Source organism: Pipistrellus hanaki (assembly GCF_964339955.1).
Source record: "Pipistrellus hanaki genome assembly, chromosome: 4".
In the NCBI taxonomy this organism is placed as follows: Eukaryota; Metazoa; Chordata; class Mammalia; order Chiroptera; family Vespertilionidae; genus Pipistrellus; species Pipistrellus hanaki.
Genome location: NC_140506.1, coordinates 78127134 through 78149106, shown reverse-complemented (window position 1 = coordinate 78149106; position 21973 = coordinate 78127134). Strand labels below are relative to the sequence as shown.

Here is a 21973-nt window from a genome sequence, read left to right as displayed (position 1 = left end):
TGTGGTTGACAATGTCTAGAGGATGCGCCAGGGGGCAGTGTGGGCCGGGACGTAGTGCGTGTGCAGCGCATGCGCAGCAGAGACATGGTGTGTGCCCAGTTCCTGGTGCGGTGCTATGAGGTCCTCACTGCTGCTGCTGTCCCTGCTGTCGCTCCTGTCCGGCCCGTGGATCGAGCTAGGTCAGTGTGCTGGCCTGCCCATTAGCCCTAGGGCCTCTGTCCCAGGGGTTACCAGGAGGGGTGGGGCACTTTGCCCCCGTGGGGGAGACCGGAGCCCTCTGCACGCTGCCTAGCCCTAGTCGGCTTGGAGCAGCCTGAGGCACATCCCGGAGACAGCCAGCCCTGCGAGGCTAATAACAGCTCATACTGTATTTGACTTCCTTTTTACTTTTAACTTACTATTTTTGAATCTTTCAAGCATAAAGTAAAAGAACAAATTATAACTAAATGTGCCCCTTACAGCCGGGACCGGTTTGGCTCAATGGATAGAATGTCGGCTTGGGGACTGAAGGGTCCCATGTTCGATTCCGGCCAAGGCCATGTACCTTGGTTGCGGGCATATCCCCAGTGAGGGGTGTGCAAGAGGCAGCTGATCGATGACTCTCATCGATGTTTCTAACTATCTCCCTTCCTCTCTGTACAAAATCAATAAAATATATTTTAAAAATAAATAAATAAATGTGCCCCTTACGTACCCATCACCCAGTTTAACAGTTGCCAAATTATGGCTAATCTTGCTTCTTTGGTAACCCACTTTCCCCTCTCCTGGGATCATGCTGAAGTGATTGCAGGCATTATACAATTTTATTCATAACTCAGCTTGAATAGCCAAAAAGAAGCACACACAAAAAACACACAAAACATAGCATTTTCTGCCTGCAAAATTAACATCCAGTTAGTGTTCAGATTTACCTACTGTGTTTTTTAATTATAGTTTACTTCTTGAATTAGTGTCAAAATACATTTTATGCATTGCAATTATATGTTGTTGTTTTTTCTTAATTCCCTTTTATTCTGAGATTTTCCTGCTTGCCTCATTTCTTCTTTAGGTTCTGATTTCCCTCCTGTTAAATAAGGGGGTCAAATTAAGGATCCTTTTAATCCTTTTTGAGGCATACAAACAGCAAATATGAAGGAGTTCATCCAATTATTTTATAATAATTATTGTGCACTTGTGCTAGGGGCCAGGGATACAATGGCAAAATAGAGGTAGTCCTTTCTTTTCTGGACTATGTGATATAATGGTCAGAACTGATAACAGTTCAACAAGTGGAAAGGAAGACAGCGAAAAACAGCATGACCAGAAGTATGGGTAGAAAGGTGCTAGATAATTTTAGGGTATAGTGTCTAGATTTACCTAGCTGGGACAGGGGGTTTGTGTAGAGGAATAGAAAGGTAAGAAACATTTGTTGAAAACCTACCATGTGCTCAACGTTTTAGATGTTATTTGAATTCATGCAGCTATGCCTATGAGATAGATGCTATTCCCATTTTATAAATGAAGAAATTGAAACTCAGATTAAGTAATTTGCCTAAGGTCACCCAGCAAATTAAGTGGCAGAACAGGAATTTATTGCATGGGGGTTTTTTTTGTTGTTGTTGTTAATCCTCACCCGAGGATGTCTTCCCCCCCCCCCCCCCAAATATATTTTCATTGATTTCAGAGAGGAAGGGAGCGGGAGAGATAGGAACATCAATGATGAGAGAGAATCATTGATTGGCTGCCTCCTGCACACCCCCTATTGTGGACTGAGCCTGTAACCCAGGCAAGCACCCTTGACTGGAATTGAACCTGGGACCTTTCAGTTCACAGGCCACCCTTCAGTCCTCAGGCCAGTGCTCTATTCACTGAGCCAAACCTGCTAGGGCACAAGGATGTTTTTTCCATTGACTTTTAGAGAACGTGGAAGGGAGAAGGAGAGAAACATCAACGTGAGACATTGAATGATTGCCTCCCACATGCACCCTGGCCTGGGCCAGTGTTCGAGGCTGCAGCCAAGGTATGTGCCTTTGACCAAACCCGGAACCCTTCATTCCAAGGGCCAGTACTCTATCCACTGAGCCAAACCAGCTAGGGCCAGAACGAGAATTTAAAGCCAAAATTTTAAGCCTCCATTTTTTTTTAAAGAACACTCAGTTTTGCCGAAACCGGTTTGGCTCAGTGTTAGAGCATCGGTCTGCGGACTGAAAGGTCCCAGGTTCAATTCTGGTCAAGGAAGCGTGTAAAGAACACTCAGTTTTATGAGTGTTACCTATGATCCAAATATTGCCACTTATTTTTTATATACTCATGTATTACTGATGACACTCTTTTTCCTCTGCAGGGAATGGCCAGGTGACAGGCATGGTTCAGCTACCAGGCGGGAGATTCCAGATGGGAACAAATTCACCAGATGGCAGAGATGGTGAAGGACCTGTCCGGGAGGTGACAGTAAAACCTTTTGCCATCGACATATTTCCTGTCACCAACAAAGATTTCAGGTATATCAGGCATTCTTTCAGGAGTAAAGGCTCTTTTAAATTATTCTTTTTTTAAAAAAAAATTCATAAGTTTATTTTATTTATTTTTAATATGTTTTTGTTGATTTTAGAGAGAAAGGGAGAAGGAGAGATAGAAATATTAATAAGAGAAAAACATCAATATCGATTAGCTGCCTTCTGTATGCCCCTCATGGGGGATCAAGCCCATAGCCTGGGCATGTGCCCTGACTGGGAATAGAACTGGTGACCTCTTGGTGCATGGATCAATGCTCAACCACTGAGCCACACAGGCTGGCCTCAAATCTTCATTCTTAATCTCTAGAAGGAAACTGGCTTGTTCACTATTACATATCTTTGCAATAATATTGTGGGGTAAGTGTATCTACTTTTTTCTCTATGAAGATCTGAAGTCCAAAAATGTTTACCTTACTTTCTGTTAGTGGCAGACTTGAGCCTGTAACTCAAATTCCCTGATTCCTGAGCCAGTGGATTTTCCATTGCATTGGGCATAGCGCTAGGATTACTGGCAAAAATGGCACACTCCACAGAAATCTCTTCATCAGGGAAGAAGGGATTGGGAGAAGGATCATACTAGCAGAGTGCCTTAATTCCCTTTATGTTTACTAGTACTTTGGAAAATGGTGTTTTTTAGAAGTCAAACATTGTGGTTCTAACTCATTCTAAGAAGCCAAGTTGAAACGCCTTAGTTTCCTCAAGATGATATGTTTTGTAACTTACCTTAGGTATATGCCCTGGCTGGTATGGCTCTGTTGGTTGAGTGTTGTCCCATACACCAGTGGTCACTGGTTCAATTCCCTGTCAGGGCACATACCCAAGTTGGGGGTTTGATCCCCGGTCAGGGTGTATGCAGGAGGCAGCTAATTTATGTTTCTTTCTCACACCGATATTTCTTCCTTCCTTCCTCCCTTTTTCCCTCCCTCCTTTCCTTCCTCTCTCCTTTCCGGTGCCTCTAAAGTCAATAAAAGCACATTTTTACAAAAGATGTATTTAAAAAAATAGTACAGGGGTGATTATATAGAGAGGATGGAGGAAAGAGAGGGACTGGGAAGATAATAAACCAAACGTGGGAAAGGACTTAAATGTTACATTTGTCAAGTTAAAACTTTTCAAGATAAAAGATTATGGGGAAAATGGATTCAGGAGACACACTGAAATAAGCATAGGATTGTTGCTATACTCCTCAGGCCCTTTGACTCAGTGATCCCACCTCTAGAGATTTGTCTAAAGGAAAGAATTAAAGTTGTCCAAAAACATTTAGCTAAAATGATGGCATTGTAAACAACTATTAACAATTTAAGAATTATGTAAGCATATTGTATCAATATAATGATATTTAGCAGCCATTTAAAATCCTATAGTCAAAAAGAGAATTATGAGCCCAACCAGTATGGCTCAGTGGTTGAGTGTTGGCCCATGAACCAGGAGGTCTCTGTTCAATTCCCAGGACGCATACCCGGGTTTAGGCTCCATTCCCAGCAGGGGGCATGCAGGAGGCAGCTGATCAATGTTTCTTTCTCATCTCTCATTGATGTTTCTATCTCTCTACCCCTCTACCTTCCTCTCTGAAACCAATAAAAATATAATTAAAATATATATATTTAAAGAGAGTTATGAGATGTTAAATGAAGAAAGTAGCTTACAAAATAATATATAGCTTATGATCCCATTTTTTTAAACTATGTATATAGAATGTAGATGCATTAGAAAAGTGGAAGTGCATTAGTTAACAGATTTTGCTCATGTTTTTGTGACTTTCAAATGACAGTAATTACAGGGAAGCATCTTGTCAAATGGGATGGGAGAGTTGGGGAGTGGAGGCCAGGAATAATATGGAATGGTATATGTTAGTTGGTGTGATAATGGATGATTTTAATTTTTTTTAAATTTCTCATTTTTTTGTATTTTCCCATACACAATACCACGTGTACTACTTATATGTGCTTTTATTAATTTTTTTTTTCCAGAGAGGAAGGGAGTGAGAGAGAGAAACATCAGTGATGAGAGAGAATCCTTGATCGGCTGCCTCCTGCATGCCCCACACTGGTTGGTTGCTCTGGTTCTTGATTGTGGTGGTGACTGCGTTGTCACAGTCACAAAAGCATACCCTACAAGGACTGAATCTTACTGTAGGTGAATTACATACACAGCCACAGATTTTAAAAGAAAATCTCCTGCGCAGGGGGGTTTCAGGTGAGCTCCTGGGAGTCCATGGGACCTCTGTGATGTGGGACTTACAGGATGAGGCTAGGTGAGCTCTTCTGAAGCAGGAGAGGGGAGGGTGGAGCACAGAACCCTGTCAGCTGAGCCCAGCGAAATCTCTCTTTCCAGGGAGTTCGTCAGGGAGAAAAAGTACCGGACAGAGGCCGAGGCGTTTGGGTGGAGCTTTGTCTTTGAGGACTTTGTCTCTGATGAGCTTAGAAGCAAAGCGACTCAGCAGATGAAGGTGAGAGAACCCGGGCTTGGAGTTGAGGGAAGGGGAGTGGGACCTGGCCGTAGCCGCCTGTGGGGCGGGGTCACCGGGGCCACGGCAGACATCAGACTGAGAGCGGGAGGCAGGGAGGAGGCGAGAGCAGCCCTCCCTGGGACGGTCAGGTGAATACTCATGCCCAGGAAGTGAGCCCTGAGCTGGTTTCCGGGTAGAGAGTCTGTAAAGATCCAGATAGATACATATGGGGCTCAAGATACATCCTGCAGGAGTCTGACAAGCCTCCCCCTAACGAGGGCTGTGAGATGTCGCTTCAGAGATCCCAGACACAGCCTCCCTCGGACGCCTTGAATCTCGGCCCAAAGGGTCTGCTCGGCCTCCTGTGTGTCAGTCAGGAAGGTTCCCGTGGTGGGTCCGAGCATCTCGCGGTCATGCTCCTGTTTTTAGTCACGCTCCTTCTTCTTCGTAGCCTGTTCTCTGGTGGCTTCCAGTGGAAAGGGCGTTCTGGAGGCAGGTAAGGGCTGGTTCCTCCACCTTGTTTTCTGCCCCTGGAGGGCTGGCTGCCCTAGACCCCTTGCCCATCTAGGAATACTGAGTTAATTAAAAAGGAGATGTTTCGGGAAAACAGCCAAGAAACCCTGTTTCCTAGTCCTCTTCCCATCGCCCATCCCCCATCCCATTTTTCTTGTCCGTCTCATGTGTAGTCTCTTCGTTCTGGACCTCTCCTCGCTCACCACGCTCTCTTCCAATTCCTTTGCTTCCCCTGGTGTTCAAAGCGGAACATAGGTCCCCTAAGCCTAGCCTTCCTCAGACTTCCCTGAGCCCCCAGAGCCTGCCTGTCTCGTTTCCTCCTGGCCGCCAGCCTGCAGGTCCCGGCTCTGGCATCCGAGAGAGACTGGAGCTCCCCGTGGTGCACGTGAGCTGGAACGACGCGCGGGCCTACTGTGCGTGGCAGGGGAAGCGGCTGCCCACCGAGGAGGAGTGGGAGTTCGCTGCCCGCGGGGGCTTACAGGGTACGGAGACACCAAGGTGATGCCCCTTCGTTCCTCTCTCCATCCTGCCCGCACGGGGGTCTTCAAAGAGTGGGAAGGGTCCCTGCTCCCTAGAGCAGTGCTTTGGGGAAGGACCAGTTGCTGCCGTTGTTTTTATTTCTAACCTATATTCTCAGACCAATAGTGTGTAAAATACCATAGAAACTAAAACCTGGAAAAATGGAATGAAAAACAACCAAAATTTTTTAACTCGTTGGAGATTCTACAGACATGTCATGTTTCAAAAATATACAACCGGACCAACGTAGCGTAAAGGAGAAGAGTTATCCAAATCACATGCCTTTTCCATGGGTGTATCGGGGTTATTTAAAAAAAAAAAAATTGTTCTTTGCTCATAACTTAGTTGTTCTGCAATGCTCACTAAAAAAAGCTATGAGAGTGAAATAGCAACGTCCCATATTTCACCTCTATAGTCTGGATGAACACTGGCTATACCAGTAGTCAAACTTATTAATGTGAGAATGAGGTTGATTGTTCGTTTAGCTAATCGAAGTCCAATGAACAAGTTTCTCACTGGTTACTCTCAATTTCTGCACTGACTCCACATGCACTGGTCACCGGTGGTTTACAGGCGCATTGATCAGAACCACACCTCGGATTGCACTGCCCTGGGGTAATGCAGGAGGCGGGGCAATGCCGTGAGTGGAAGGGATGGGCATAGGCTATTAAAATAACCTCCTTTCCGTTCCCTCGCTCTCTCTGTCTTTCCCAACTCTTTACCTCTCCTCCAATGCTGTCTCCTTGCCCTCCCGCAGGCCAGGCTTATCCCTGGGGGAACAAGTTCCAGCCAAACCGCACCAACCTGTGGCAGGTAAGACACGCACTCCTCACTCCTGCCCTTTCTCCGAGCTTCGAGGCCTGCTGTCGGCCAGGCATTGTGGTAGGTGGGGGATTCAGAGGGCTGTGTCCCAAAGCTGGGAGAGGGGCGAAGCAGAAGACCAGGCGGTAGTGCAGAGTGCGTGCAGGAGGAAATCATTCATTGCCTGAGAGTACAGAGGGGACATTTGAGCTGATCTGATAGGAGTTTGCTTAAGTGAAAAGAGGAGGAAAGGGTGTGTGTCAACAGCATGAGTGTTGCCATTGTATTAGGAGAGGGTACTGTGTGTTTGGGAACATGTCACATTCAGGGAGGCTGGAGCATAGGGAAATGGTGGAGGCTGGGGAGGGAGCAGTGTTAGGAGATGAGGTAGACAGTGGGTTGGAGGCAGATTTTGGAGCAGATGCGCCAAGATAGGGTTTTATTTATTTATTTTTAATATATATTTTATTGATTTTTTACAGAGAGGAAGAGAGAGGGATAGAGAGTTAGAAACAATGATGAGAGAGAATCATCGATCAGCTGCCTCTTGCACCCCCCCCCACTGGGGATGTGCCCGCAACCAAGGTATATGCCCTTGACCGGAATCGAACCCGGGACCTTTCAGTCCGCAGGCTGATGCTCTATCCATTGAGCCAAACCGGTTTCGGCCAAGATAGGGTTTTAGATTTTACCCTCTGGGCAGGGGGAACCAAGGGAGGTTGTTATAGGGGAGTAACAGCATCAGATGCCGACTTGGGGGAAGCTAACTGTTGCTGACTGTGAGGACCAGATGGAGTGGAGCTGCAGAGGTGGCAGGGGCTGTCTAGATGCTTATAAACACTGGGATGAAGTGGGAGTGGGATAGAGAGGAAGCCCCATGGGAGGGAGAGGCATGTCTGAGAAGACAGACACGGTTTGGTAATTAACCGAATGTGGCGGGGCGGAAGAGAGTTGGTCTCAAGCCTGCATCCAAGCTTGGGCAACAGAGTGATGGTGTCACCATTATCCAAAGAGATAATATGCTTGCTGGGTCAGAGGGATAGAACTTGGTCAGTGTAGGATCAGCTTAGCTTAGGATGCCTTTGGGTCTTTTATATGTTCAGTCAGAGGTTGAAAATATGAGTCTGAAACTTAGGACAGAAGTCTGGGTCAGAGCTGGTAGCTTGCGAGTCATAAGCACGAACCTTAGGAAAGAATGGCCCCGCCCTCCCGCACTGGTCAGGAGACCTGTGGAGTGAGGGGGGCTCAGCCTCCGCATTTTAGGGGGCAGCATTGAAAGGGGCCTGAGGGGGAGACGGGACCTTTCAGACTGGGCCACAGCTTTGCAAAAAGAGAAATATGACAGACACTGTTTGATATTTAATAAATTGACCATTTTGAACCTCAGCTGCTAGTTTCTTAAAGGGAGAGGACACTTGCCTCACAACCTTGCAAGGATTAAATTAAAAGACGTAAGTGTAGCAGGCCTAGCACATAGTAGTTGTTGAGTTAATTATAGCCCCTTCATCTTCCCTTTCATAAGAGCGATTTCCATAGAGTCGTGGCAGCTGAACCCAATTTTAATGAGAGGCGTGAACAAGTGAAATAAATTGCACTGGCAAATATAGGTTACTTTTTGAAGAGTTTTGGAGGTTAAGAGCAAGTGATGAGAAAGGTACAGTGAGGGCAGATGAGGCAGAGTTAGACCTGTTGGTGGTGGAAGAGAAAGAGAGAGGTGGCTCCTGGGAAGGTGGAGGGAGGGTGCAGGGCATGGAGAAGGAGGGGAAGAGCCTTTCTTCCCAAGGCTCCGAGCACGGGGTTCGAGGCTGAGGGGACGCAGTCTCTGAGAATGGAGACAGTGGGGGTGGGATGGACCACGGCGAGCACAGGGAAACCACACACTTCCTGACCCAGCGGGAGATCGTGGTGGAGGACCAGAGGCAGCTGGTTTGGGAGCTCAGGTTGGGAACCTCGGGTCACTGCCACGTGCCCTCCCCCCCTGTTCCAGATGACCGTGGTTTTCCCGTGGGCAGGCAGGAACACCGCCACGGGACAGGATAGTTAATCTTTTATCCTGAATCTCCTCTCCTCAGGGGAAGTTCCCCAAGGGTGACAAGGCTGAGGACGGCTTCCACGGGGTCTCCCCCGTGAACGCGTTCCCGCCGCAGAATGACTACGGTAAGAGTTCTCATCGGGTCCCCACCCGCGCTCACACAGGGCTGGCGGCTGGCGGGAGCGTGCTGCCCGATGGGGGAGGCAGAGAGAAGCTCCTGGGGCAGCGCTTGCTCCCAGGGCTTTGCCGGCTGGCAGGTGTGCCTGGTGCTTCCCAGCGCGGGGCTAACCCACCCGCCGCGCCGCAGGCCTCTATGACCTCGTGGGCAACGTGTGGGAGTGGACGGCATCACCGTACCAGGGCGCAAGCCAGGCTATGCGTGTCCTCCGGGGGGCATCCTGGATCGACACGGCCGACGGCTCTGCCAACCACCGGGCCCGGGTCACCACCAGGTGAGGAGCTTGGTAGCTGAGGGCCGAGGGGCTGGAGGCGGCCTCCCAGAGCACAGGTGGCACCACAGCTGGGGTTGGCACTGCTTCCGCGTCTCTGCTTCCACCAGGAGATGTGGGTCCCGGAAAGGAAGCACAGCGCTCGCTGGGAAAAACAGAACAGCCCAGGACAACTCGTGCCTTTTCGTCTCAGCTCTCAGCACCCAGGGGGGCTCCGTGTCCAGCATCTCAGTTCCAGGGGCTTCTCTTCTTGCCCTCGGCAGCGGGTGTGCGGAGGGAGGGAAGTAGAATGGCCACATCAGTCGGGCATGGCCATGGGGCACGGGAATATCGACTCTTCAAACAGGCGGGCACAGGGAACCTCATTCCTACAACCATTTTGATTTGCGATCGAGTTAAAACGACTCAGGAGGGTCCTGGGACCTGCGCATTTCACACAGGTGGTTAGTGGCGGCATCTGGATGGAAGAGTCCCAGGCTCCTGGTCCCCTCCTAGGACTTCCTGCTTCGTCTGCCTGTAGGTTTATTTTGGTTGATCTCCCTGGAACTCCTCCTACTCTTTGGCTCCACAAGGACTGTAGAGGCCACTCAGGATATCAGATTTGCAGGTGTTTTTTTTGATCCACAAAAGCCCACTTCCTTTTTTAGGACAAAGTGGTAGAAAAAATACTGGCCTAGAAACCAGGAAATTGGGTTTGACATTGATTCTGTTGTGCTGTTGAAGCAGTAATTCGCCTTGGGCAAGACATTTAACTCTTTCTGGTATCTGCTGCTGGGCCTCTAAAATGGTGAACACATCCTGCCTTCCAGAGCAGTTGGGAAAGGGCAAAGGAGGGAATTCACGTGAAACTTCTTTGAAAAGTATGGAGAACTGATTGGCGCTGTGATAATCTCACTTATTGCCGACAGGTGTTTTTTTTTTGTGTTTTTTTTTTTGGCTGAGTTACTCCCAGCTACCAAAGACACAATTACTACCCACGGCCTCTCCTGCCTCCCAGCTCAGTCTCTCAGGACGACCAGTCACTTCTTCCGCCCTGTCCCCAGGCCACTTCCTGTCTGGGGACTGCCCTCTGACCAGGCTTCTTTCCAGACCACGCCCTCCCCTCTTGGCCACGCCCCCAGGCCGCAGCAGGCTCTGGGAGGTGGAACAGGAAAGTTGGGTAAGGCCCAAGGCCCCTTTCTCAACATGTTCACTCTCTCCCCTTCTCTGGTGGCAGGATGGGCAACACTCCGGATTCAGCGTCTGATAACCTGGGCTTCCGCTGTGCTTCCGACATAGGCCGCCTGCCTGGGGAGCTGTGAGCACCCACGCGCAGCCAAGAAGAGTGCCCCATGGTGTCCATGCCACTCGCTGGCCACCTTTCAAACAGCCAAGGCCTTCAACGTCCACCTTCCCCTCCTCCACCCCTTTTGACAGGCACCTCTCACCTGGTGGGCAGGTGGGCGGGAGAGGCCTCCGGCCTCAGGGGAGGCCACGTGTCTTGGTGAAGGGCCCCAGCTCACTGACTGTGGCTGGGGGGGAGGGGGGGGTGTTTTTAATTCGAGGTCAAAGATCACCCATACCCTTGGGGCAGAGTTACTCAAACCACAGGGGCAGAGGCCTCTTCAAGGCAGTTTGTTAAAGCCATTTTAAGTCTGTTCCCTCCCCCTTTCTCGGTGCCTGATTCGGGGACCTGACGTTGTCTCTCAGGGCAGAATTCCCCCAGTTCTCTGTTTGCCCAGCAAATTGCTGTGGAAGGGAAAGGCTTCCTGCATTGGTGGAGTGTTTCTGAGTGCCTCTGAAGGAACTTGGTTTCCGCTATCTGTATGTGAAATGGAGAAGCGTGGGCTCTTTAACGCGCAATCCGGTCCTCACAGGGCATTTGCCAGGCCAAACCGTGCCTCCTACGAGTCACAAAGTAAATGATGCTCCACAAAGCCAAACACGAGGAGTGTCCCTTTCTGTTGTCCATCACATCGGGGCTCCCTGATGCCTCTGGAAACCTGTCCCCTCGAGCAGAACCTGCTCCCATGGTGTCACGGTGAGGTCAGCGGACTCTCCTGTGAGTGTGTATCTCAGTCGGCTGTCTGTTTGCCCCTCACCCCGGGACCCTAGGGGAAGTGCGTCCGAGGGTCAGTGACTCGGGGCCTCCCCTGAGCAGAAATGAGACGGTGGTGCCACCGGGAGGCGGAGGAGCGGGAAGGCTCCTGGCGGTCAGACCATGTGCATCCAGTGCCCGCCTCCGTGGCCAGGCCCCAGCTGCATGGTGATGGGAGCGCCTTTCGCTGTGCAGAGCCGCTGAGGGGAGAGGGGCCCAGGTCCCGGGGCCCTGGCCTGGACCAAGTGCCTCCCCTGCACAGTCTCATTCCTTTGACGAGTGTTTCTGTGGCTTCCCCTCCCTGCCTGCCCCACCCCGCCCCTCCTGCCGGCACCTCAGTCGTCCTTCTCCGCCGCGGAGAGCAGCACGGCCTTGGGGGTGTTCTCGAAGAGCGCGGCCCGGTTCTGCTCCTGGCCCTTCTTCACCCAGTGGCCGTACATGCGGAAGGCCGAGGCGTCGATGAGTCGGCGCAGGGGCCGGAGGGAATAGGGGTCACGCATGACCATCTCCCGGGTCACGGGCTTCACCCGGTGGTACTGGGAGTAGATCCGCACGGAAGCCAGCACTGTCAGAGCGATCACCTGCGGAGGGAGGGCCGGGGCTGAGAGCCGGGAGCGGCCCCCCACTGGTCCGCCCCAGGGTTCCCCCAGGTCCTGCCCTCCCGGTGTGGGCAGGCCCGGAGACTGTCAGGTGACAGCTGTCTTCCCTGGAGCCAGAGTTCTGGGAGGGGAAGGGCAGGTGCCCTGGAAACCCTCGCGTGTGTGCGGTGTGAGTAGTGATCCCAGGTGGGGAGTTGGGGGCGGGAGGAGGCACTTGGACTGCAGGGCCCTGGATGGGAAGGGAGCGGCAGTACCTTGAACTTGCCCCGGGGGCTGAAGTGCCGCACCTCCTCAGCGTCATACTGCTGGAAGAAGGGGTGCGCCAAGGCCTCTTCCGCGGTGAGGCGGCCCTGGGGGTTCACCACCAGGAAGCGGGAGACCTGAGGGAACGGGGTGGGTACTGAGAACAGCAGGTCCCCTGCCAGCACGTCAGAGGCCGTGGGGTCTCCTGGCAGACCCTCCCTCCTGGGCCTGGCACGCCCCCCCTCCCCTCCCCCCACAGTGGACTGCCCCTCGCCTGAGCCCAGGAGCCAGCGGGCCTGGCCCCTCACCAGGTCTTTCACGGTGTCCGAGTAGTCGTCCCACTCGGGTGAGCCAAACTGGTAGTTGCCGCTCATGATCATCCTCAGCATCAGCATCTGCTTCCGGTGCCAGAAGGGCGGGGAGCCGGCCAGGAGGGTGTACATGATGACCCCCGTGCTCCACCTGGCACCGGCGGGTGGGAGGAGGGAGGCAGGGGGACTGGCTGTGGCTCCAGCCGGGTCCTCCCCTCCCCAGCCAGGTGTCCCGGCCGTGGTGGCATCCCTGTCCCTTCCCCGCCAGCACACTCACATGTCCACCTCCTTCCCGTAGCCCGGGTGGTCGCTGTTCATGGAGCACTCGATGATCTCAGGGGCCAGGTAATTGGGGGTCCCACAGATCTCTGCGGGAACAGTTACCGTCAGGGCAGGTCAGCCGCCAGAGCTGGCTTATGGAGCCACCACCTTGGGGCCTGTCGGTTCCCTGGGCACATCTAACTATTAAAAATACATTTTATTGATTTTTCACAGAGAGGAATGGAGAGAGATACAGAGTTAGAAACATCGATGAGAGAGAGTCATCGATCAGCCGCCTCTTGCACGCCACCTACTGGGGATGTGCTCTTGACCGGAATCGGACCCGGGACCTTTCAGTCAGCAGGCCGACGCTCTATCCACTGAGCCAAACCGGTTTCGGCCACATACTAACTATTGTGGCCTAGAGCTCAGGCAATGGGAACCTGGCTGGCCTCAGCCCTGAGAAGAGGACCTACCTGCAAAGGCACCTAACCCGGAAAAGATAGGACTCTTATTCTGGGGGGATCTAGGGGCGGGTCCCCGGCAAGCTCTGTTCCTGGGAGAGGAGGTGAGAAAGCCTGAGCCGCCGGTACGGGCCCAGGCCCCTTTACCGGACCTCGGAGCTTCTCCCCTGGCTTCAGCTGGCAGGAGAAGCCGAAGTCTGTGAGCTTGATGTTCATGTCATCGTCCAAGAGGATGTTCTCGGGCTTCAGGTCCCGGTGCACGATGTCGTGTTTGTGCAGCGTGCGGATCACCTCCAGCAGGGCTCTCATGATCTTCCTGGGCGGACAGGCGCGCGTCACTGTCTCCTCTGCAGGGTCAGGGGGCGGGCAGGGAGACCAAAGCCACACCAGCCCGACTGCACATGGGAGAGGGCAGGCTGGGAAGCCCGGGCTGAGCCACGGAGGGAGTCACAAAGCCAGCGGTGCACGCCCCCCGGAGGCCTGGGGGCCAGTGGACCCTCACCTGGTTTCCTTCTCACTCAGGGTGACCTTCTCATTGAGGTAATCAAAGAGCTCCCCCTTCTTCATCCTGTGGTGACAGAGGGTTTGTAGCTGGGTTGATCCCAAGACCACCCCCTTCTCAGCCTGCTCCCAGAGAGCTCTTTCTCACCCTCACCCCTCCCGAGGCAGAGGACCCAGGTCTGCAGGGAGGAGCTGGGAAGCGAGCGGAGAAGTTGCCTGGGAAGACTGGGAGAAGAGCAAGGGAGGCTGGAGGGGTGGTATGGCGCCAGTGTGAGGGTCTCTCCCATCGGTGGGAGTGGCAGCATGGACACATCTGTCAGGGCCAAAATCAAGGGCTGGGAGATGGAAAACTGGCCACGGCCCCCCAAGGGCCCAGACCGAGATCAGAAGGACATGAGTATCCTGGTATTTTTCAGGCACAAATGGAAGGAGTGTGGAGTGCTGGAGGAGCATTGTGCCTGTTAGGGTTAAAAATTGCAGTTCAGTGGTTGAGTATTGACCTCTGAACCAGAAGGTCACAGGTTCGATTCTCAGACAGAGCACAGGATAGGGCACATGCCCAGTTGCGGGCTCAATCCCCAGTAGGGAGCATGCAGGAAGCAACTGATCCATGGTTCTCTCTTATCATGGTTGTTTCTATCTTTCCCTTCAATCAATCAATCAATCAATCAATCAATAAAAATTGCAGTTCAATCTTCTCACTTCTTTTAAATATATATATTGATTTTTTACAGAGAGGAAGAGGTATAGAGAGCTAGAAACATCGATCAGTTGCCTCCTGCACACCCCCTACTGGGGATGTGCCAGCAACCAAGATACATGCCCTTGACTAGAATCAAACCTGGACCCTTCAGTCCGCAGGCTGATGCTCTATCCTCTGAGCCAAACCGGTTGGGGCCCTTCTCACTTCTTAGGATACTCTATCAAGAGGTCTCCATAGAAAAATCCAGTTATAACCTGGAGGGCAACTTGGGGCAGCATTAAAAATAGACTCCCCAAGTAACTCTTCAAAGGTTAGGGACATCTGAGCTGCCCCAAGGGCAGGGCCTCTGAGCGGAGCTGGGACAGCTGCGGCTGGCCCGGTCTGGAGGGTCCCTGGGAAAGCCTCCCGGCGTCAAATAGGAAAGGTGCATCCTGCCCCCTCTCCCCCGCTCCTCCGGGGGAAGCAGTTGGGTTCCTAGGGCACAAGGGATGCTGCGGGAGTCACAGAGAGGCAAGAGAACCACTGAGCTTAGCAGGGAGAGGGGTTCCATCTGAAGAAACAACAGATGTAAGCCTTGCTTTATCCAGGGGTCCTCAAACTTTTTAAAGTGGGGGCCAGATCACGGTCCCTCAGAGAGCTGGAGGGTCGGACTATATGAACTACTAATTCCTACTGTAACATCTTGGCTGCGCTCACTGCCCAAAAAACCTGGCGGGCAGGATCAGACTCCCCTGGGGGCTGCATGTGGCCCGCAGGCCGTAGTTTGAAGACCCCTGCTTTATACAATATCTGTACTGTTCCTAAAAAGCAACATGTGGGTCCCGTTTTTGTCCTTTTATTTTTTATTTATTTATTTTTTAAATCAATCTTTATTGTTCATATTATTACAAAGGTTCCTCATTTCTTCCCCCCTCCACCAGGTTCCCACCCCACCCTCCGCCCCCTCCCCATCCCCCATTGTCCTCATCCATAGGTGCACAGTTTATGTTCAGTCTCTTCCTCCCTCCCTTTCCCCGATAGTAAATCCCTTTTCAGATAGTAAATCAGTTACTTAGCATTTTCTCATATCAATAATACCTCCACATGCCCAACGTTTTTGTCCTTTTAATCCCAATGTAAAGACACTAGGAGAACTCACTATTGGCAGCAGCAGCAGCAGCAGGTTTACCTGTAAGTACTGGGGACTGTGCGAGTACATCAGCAGGCTCTGCCTTCCCGGAGCTGGCCCTTTAATTTACATGGTTTCTCCAGGTAAAGCCACACTTCAGTCTGGCCACCATAGGAAATGTCCCAACAATACAAAGTCTACCTGAAGAATTCTCTCAAGAAACCCGGCCCCTAAATTAGCTGTTATATATGGAGAAATCAAGACACCGCTTTAACAGTGAGCCATGCAGAGGGATTTCTGTTCTTTGCAAGGACTCAGTGGAGTGGGGCAACAACGAGCTGGGAACCTTTTCCAACAAAAGTGGCAACAACGCCCTGGCCAGTGTGGTTCAGTGGATAGAGCATCAGCCCAAGGGTCTCAGGTTTGATTCCCAGGGCAGGTCTCTGGATTGTGGGCTTACTCCCTGGCCCAGTCGAGTGCATGTGGGAGGACAGCCAGTCATGCCTCTCTTACATTTCTCTCTCTCTCTCTCCCTCTTCTCCCCTCCCTCCCTTCTACTCTCTCTAACAATCAATGGCAAAAAGTATCCTTAGGTGTAGATTAACAACAAAATAAGAAAGAAAGGAAGGAAGGAAGGAAGGAAGGAAGGAAGGAAGGAAGGAAGGAAGGAAAAAAGAAAAGCTCCAGCCCATACGTGGTGGACCCAGGATCCAAAGCCTGGCAGCCTGACCCCAGGGGCTGACCTGCCTAAAGCACTTGTGATCCTACTTGGCATCTACAGTGTAGCTGTATGGGTGGGAGACCACAATATGACGTTCTCTGATGAGCCTCGGGGTATGGCTGGCTCCAGGGCTGGGTACTTACAGGTCAAACACCAAGAAGAAGAAAGTGTTGGTCTCATAATTGTCCTTCAGCTGTACTGAAATGGAAACGGCTGGCTCGTCTCAGGGAGCAGAGGGGCCTGGGCAGAGGCAGTGGGGTCTAGGGGCAGCGAGATTAAAGCAGCGGGGGCTGACTGCGCAAATGGAGGGGGTGTCTGGACACTAATCCAAGGAGGCCCCCTAGGGGAGGGGGCGGGACCAGGGACTTCACACCCTGCTCCCCCACCCTCACCCAGTCCCAGACCTGCCTGTGACCCCTTCTGTCTGGCTGGAAGAATCCCTGGCGCAGTCTTCCCCGAGGTGGGAGCTGGGACTGGGCCGGCGGGCCCCGGGGTGCAGGAGACACTCTGGGCAGTTCTGGCTAGCTGCATAGTGGGCTGCACTCCCTGGCGTGGGTTTTCCGGGCAGAAGCGTGGTGGAGCACCCCGCTGTGGCCGGGAGCCAGTACTCACCGATGTTGGGGTACCCTGACACCTTGTGCAGGATGTCCACCTCCTTCAGCGTGGCCTCTCGCAGCTCCTGCACCTCCTTGGGGCTGAAGCTGCCCCCGCCGGTGATGTCGATGATCTTCACGGCGTACTCCTTGCGCGTGGGCTTGTGGATGCAGCGCCTGACGACACTGCTAACGCCCCTGGGGGTGCAGAGGGACAGGTGGTCTCAGGGTGTGCCCCAAGCCCAGGCCACAGCAAAGGTGTCCTGCCTGGTCCCCCAACTCCCTGGGAGCTTTTGGGAGAAGTAGGATGCGGATGAGTAACAAGCCTGGTCTCAGGCCTCTTTTTTTTTTTTTTTTTTTTTTTTTTTTAAATATATTTTATTGATTTTTTTACAGAGAGGACGGGAGAGGGATAGAGAGCTAGAAACATCGATGAGAAAGAAACATTGATCAGCTGCCTCCTGCACACACACACACACACACACACACACACACACACACACACACTGGGGATGTGCCTGCAACCAAGATGCATGCCCTTGACCTGAATTGAACCTGGGACCTTTCAGTCCACAGGCTGACGCTCTATCCACTGAGTCAAACCGGTTTCGGCTGGTTTCAGGCCTCTTAACTCCCCGTTCAGTGTTCTTTCACTCATAGAAAGAGGCCGTACACCCTTCAGGCCATAAGTTTCCTCTGACCCCTGATCTCTCACCCTGGCCCAAAGCTGGGTTTGGAGGTGCTTGTCCCCAGCACCGGTGAGGGCTGTGGGAAGCTCTTTGCCAGGAGAGGTCACTGGTCTGGGTCCTCGCACCCTACCTTCCTGGTCAGGAGGGGAGGACCCAAACTGAGGGATGGAAATGGGCTGGGCGCTCAGGGTCCCGCAGAGACTGGCCCGGGATTGGCAGAGCCGGCGGGAGCCCAGGACGGGCCGTACCTGCCCAGGATCTCCTTGGGCTCGTAGTTCTCATAGAAGCCCTCTGTGGAGTGTGAGTCCGGCGGCGCCTCGTCCCGCGTCATGCTCGGCTCTTCAGGCGGCTCGGAGGGCTCTGAGAGGGAACAGAAAGACGCCGTCAGCCTTCCCGGCCTGGGGGGTGTGCTCTGTGAGGGCGGGAACCGGTGTTCACCCATCTGTGTCTCGCCTGGCACAGGGCTGCCTATTGTGAATGTTCAAAATGAGTGAGAATTGAAAAAACACTTTGAAAAGAGTCCAGCATCGTTCTTCCCGCTGGCTGTAAACTTGCGAGTCTAGGTGGCCATGGCTCCCTGCGTGTTCTCACTGTAAGCTGCTCCCCCTGTGGGAGGGATAGTCAGCCAGGCCCAGGCCTGCGGGGACATCGGGCCCCAAGGTTAGTGCTGCGGAGGCCGGCACAGCCTTGATTTTAGAAAGAACCACAGAGGCTCTGGCTGGTTAGCTCATTTGGTTAGAGCAGTGGTTCCCAAAGTGGGGCACATGCCCCTCCAGGGGGGTTTGGAATTTGATTTAAAAAATATATATATATATTTTAATGATTTTGTACAGAGAGGAAGGGAGAGAGATAGAGAGTTAGAAACATCGATGAGAGAGTCATCGATCAGCTGCCTCTTGCACACCCCCTACTGGGGATATGCCCGCAACCAAGGTACATGCCCTTGACTGGAATCGAACCCGGGACCTTTCGGTCCCCAAGCTGATGCTCTATCCATTGAGTCAAACCGGTTTCAGCTGGAATTTGATTTTTAAGGGAGGACAATTCAAGAATGAGTTATTAACAGTGGCTTTTTTGCATTTCTTATGGTTTTAGGGGCCTCATATACAGTATATATCGTGTTTCCCAGAAAATAAGACATCCTCTGAAAATAAGACCTAGCGCATGGAAAGATAAGACATCCCCTGAAAATAAGACCTAGCGCAACTTTGGGAGAAAAAATTAATATAAGACACTGTCTTATTTTCAGGGAAACAGGGTAGATATATATTGTGACGTATTTATGCATCTCAGTTCTCTGTATTTTGAAACTTTATTTGCTATTTTTTCATATCACTTCATATTATTATTTTTGTAACAATTTCTTAGTGATTTTGCCGAAGCCAGTTTGGCTTAGTGGTAGAGCATCGGTCTGCGGACTGAAAGGTCCCAGGTTCGATTCCGATCAGAGGCATGTACATCGGTTGCGGGCACATCCCCAATAGGGGGTGTGCAAGAGGCAGCTGGTCGATGTTTCTCTCTCATCGGCGTTTCTAGCTCTCTCTCTCCCTTCCTCTCTGTAAAAAATCAATAAAAATATAAAAAACAAACAAACAAAAACCAATTTCTTTCTCAGTACTTCAACTGTCCTTTCATTCTTTTATATTTCTCTTTCATGGATGCCATGTTCTTTGGAAGCTTATTTAGACCAAGTTAATGGCATTCTAGGCTTCCTCCACATGAATAGGAGCTCACTTTTTGAATAATAAGAATTATATGTCATATATGTCAGGGCCCAAACTCTCCTAGTCCCAAATTCTCCTGGGCCCAACAAGGAGGAAAGAGGAATCAGGATTTTAGAGAATCTTAGGTGGGACGTGGCCAAAAAATGGTTGGGAACCACTGGGTTAAAGTATCATCCCAATAAACCAAGGTCATGGGTTCAGTCCCTGGTCAGGGCACATACAAGAATCAACCAATGAATGCATAAATAAGTGGAACAACAAATCAATGTCTTTCCCTCCTCCCTCCTCCCCTCTCTCTCTAAAATTAATCAATAAAAATAAATTTAGAAAGAACCACAGAGAACCTCTTCAGAGGGCAAATTGAAGTGGTTTCCTTTCCTCTTTGAGGGGATGAGGCTGGCCCTGCTTTACTTCCGCTGCTCTCTGCACTTGTGGAAAAGGTGAGAAGCTGCACAATTTGATCCTCTTAATATGCTGCTCTTACAGCCTCTCCTTATCTACCCCAGTGCCGTCTGACCCTGAAAACGCCCCTTCGAAATTTCTGAACATGCTCCTTCCTCACTCATTTTGTTCTCAACCCAGATTCTCATAATCATCTTTCACTCATTTGTTCTTTTATGTTCTTTGAAAAGCTCTGTGCCAGATGCTCTGAGGGATGCAGAGCTGGATGGGGGAATCGGTCCCAGCCTCTGCTATCACTTGTCAGTGTGTGCTGTCCTGTCCCCCATTAAGCTGTGATCTTGTCTAGGATGCCCAGCCCCAGCCATCCTGCCCCTCTTATGTATCCAGTGAGGGCACGTAGCCGGAGCTGCTCCCCGGATGTGAGTCGGTGGTGGCATGGTGGAGGAATTCCTTTGGTGCCGGGCCTGTCGGCAGAATGCCCCGTGTCCCACTAGTGATGGCCAGTGAGCCCTGAGTGGTCCTGCCACAGTGTGGGGCAGTACAGAGCCAGGCACTCAGGCCTGGACAGAGGAGCTGAGCTCCGGATACTGACCTCAGATGAAGGATTTGAGGAATGGAGAAAAAATCACCCACCAAAAGGACAGAAAATGGGCACGAGCTGCCACTGAGCAGGGCCCAAACTCTCCTAGTCCCAAATTCTCCTGGGCCCAACAAGGCCTGGCTTGTCACAGGGGCTGATTTGCTGACCAGCCACGTTGCAGGCCTGGCTGCCTCCGGACTCGGGCTGGCCGTTCCAGGAAGCCTGGTGTCCCTACTGCTGGGTGCCTGGTTATCAGAAGCCTCCTGCCAGCAGCAGGCTGCTTCTGTCCTGTCAGCAACCCCAACTGAGCACAGGAGAGTCTGTTCCCTGTAACATCAACATTTGCTGGCAAGTCCTTATAAGTTCTCATCCCTGTGTAGCACCAGCTCTTTCCCTTCCCCCAGCCCTCCCCGGGCAGAGGATACATCTGGACCCACCCAGGATGCCATCCGGCTGGGGATGCATTCCACGGCATGGCCAGGTCCAGCCAGTCCTGACGGCATTCATCTCTCTTTCGGTGGGCTGGGGAGGTTTCTCTTGTTCCCTCCTTTTGCTTTAGGCCTCACTGGGGCCTGATTTTATGTGTCTGTTCACTGCCTCCACCTGCACCCCCTACACTCTCCCCAAGACCCCTTTGAAAAGGGTCACCAAATGGGTTTAATCCTTTCTGGAACATAATGTCCTTCCCAAAACAGCCTGAAACATAATCACAGGAACTCACTTTCCAAACTCCTCCCGGAGGGCCTTCCAGGGTCAATGCCACCACTTGTCTGGTCCACCTGCCTTCCGAAGGGAAGAGGGTCTAATGGACTTCAGGGTTCCTACTTCTCTAACCCCCAGTCTCCCCCTAATCCAGTCTGCTGCCTGGCTTTTGTCCCCCACTGGCCCAGCTACTCACCGTTAGGTCCCCACAGGCCTTGGGTGGACTTGACAGGAATCCCAAAGGTCTCGGAGCCCCTTGGAGAGAGGGGACAACAGAGGACTGCGGCTGTGGCCGGAGCAGGATATTTTGCTGCTCTTCCTTCGTGCTTTGCTGCTTGATGAGGGAAGGCTGAGGTGCCAAAAATAAATCACAAGAACAAACCCGGGATGCAGGCCAAGGCTCAGCAAGGGACAGCGCACAGGAGTCTCGCCAGCGGTGACCTCTGGTGGAGGGTGAGGGAAGTTCGGGTGACCTGGGACTAGGCATGACACGACCATTTTCCTCTGGAGCTCCCTTGGTCTCCAGGCCCAGAGGGTCTAAAGCCAACCGGCTTCTCTGGGAGCCATTTCTGTGTTTGGTGTGATCAGGAAACAGCCCACCGGTGCACCCACACTAGTGCTGGGACAGGGACAATAGAATCTGCTCAGGGACGCTTTGTGTGGCTGCCCCACAAAATGCAGACCTTAAAGGTTAGGGAACATCCCCTTCAGGAATTGACCTAAGATCTGCCTCCATTATCTCATCCTTAACCCATTTTGTTGTCAGCCTGAAGTTTCTACTGGGAAGGCTTTTTTTTGTTTGTTTTTTAAATATATATATTTTTTATTGATTTCAGAGAGGGAGAGGGAGATAGAAACATCAATGATGAGGATCACTGATCGGCTGCCTCCTGCAAGCCCCCACTGGGGTTGGAGCCCACAACCCAGGCATATGCCTTGACCAGGAACTGACCAGTGACCTCTGGTTCATAGGTCAATGCTCAACCACTGAGCCACGGCAGCTGGATGGCTGGGCAACTACTGGGAAGACTGCAGCG

The 21973-nt window shown here is 51.8% G+C and overlaps 2 protein-coding genes across 4 annotated transcripts; one reads left to right on the top strand and one right to left on the bottom strand.

Moving 5' to 3' along the window:
- The first annotated feature begins 62 nt into the window (after positions 1-62).
- Positions 63-11180, top strand: SUMF2 (sulfatase modifying factor 2). The gene is made up of 9 exons (XM_084880719.1): positions 63-179; positions 2324-2480; positions 4830-4944; positions 5396-5440; positions 5789-5939; positions 6734-6789; positions 8850-8934; positions 9117-9261; positions 10475-11180. Exons 1-9 carry the CDS (start codon positions 116-118, stop codon positions 10557-10559), a joined length of 903 nt encoding a protein of 300 aa, XP_084736845.1. The 5' UTR covers positions 63-115; the 3' UTR covers positions 10560-11180.
- PHKG1 (phosphorylase kinase catalytic subunit gamma 1) lies at positions 10194-21327 on the bottom strand. Of its 3 annotated transcripts, none has more exons than XM_084880712.1 (10): positions 21133-21327; positions 17777-17888; positions 16859-17037; positions 16390-16444; positions 13716-13781; positions 13366-13529; positions 12766-12856; positions 12486-12639; positions 12189-12314; positions 10194-11916 (listed from the first exon to the last, which is right to left on the bottom strand). In XM_084880712.1, exons 2-10 carry the CDS (start codon positions 17857-17859, stop codon positions 11671-11673), a joined length of 1164 nt encoding a protein of 387 aa, XP_084736838.1. In that variant the 5' UTR covers positions 17860-17888; positions 21133-21327; the 3' UTR covers positions 10194-11670. The 3 variants fall into 3 exon arrangements, with proteins under 3 accessions (XP_084736838.1, XP_084736837.1, XP_084736839.1); XM_084880711.1 differs by lacking the exon at positions 21133-21327 and adding an exon at positions 18726-19057 and having other exon boundaries at positions 10741-11916; positions 17777-18685; XM_084880713.1 differs by lacking the exons at positions 13366-13529; positions 13716-13781; positions 16390-16444; positions 21133-21327 and having other exon boundaries at positions 11651-11916; positions 17777-19056.
- Between the last annotated feature and the right edge of the window lie 646 nt (positions 21328-21973).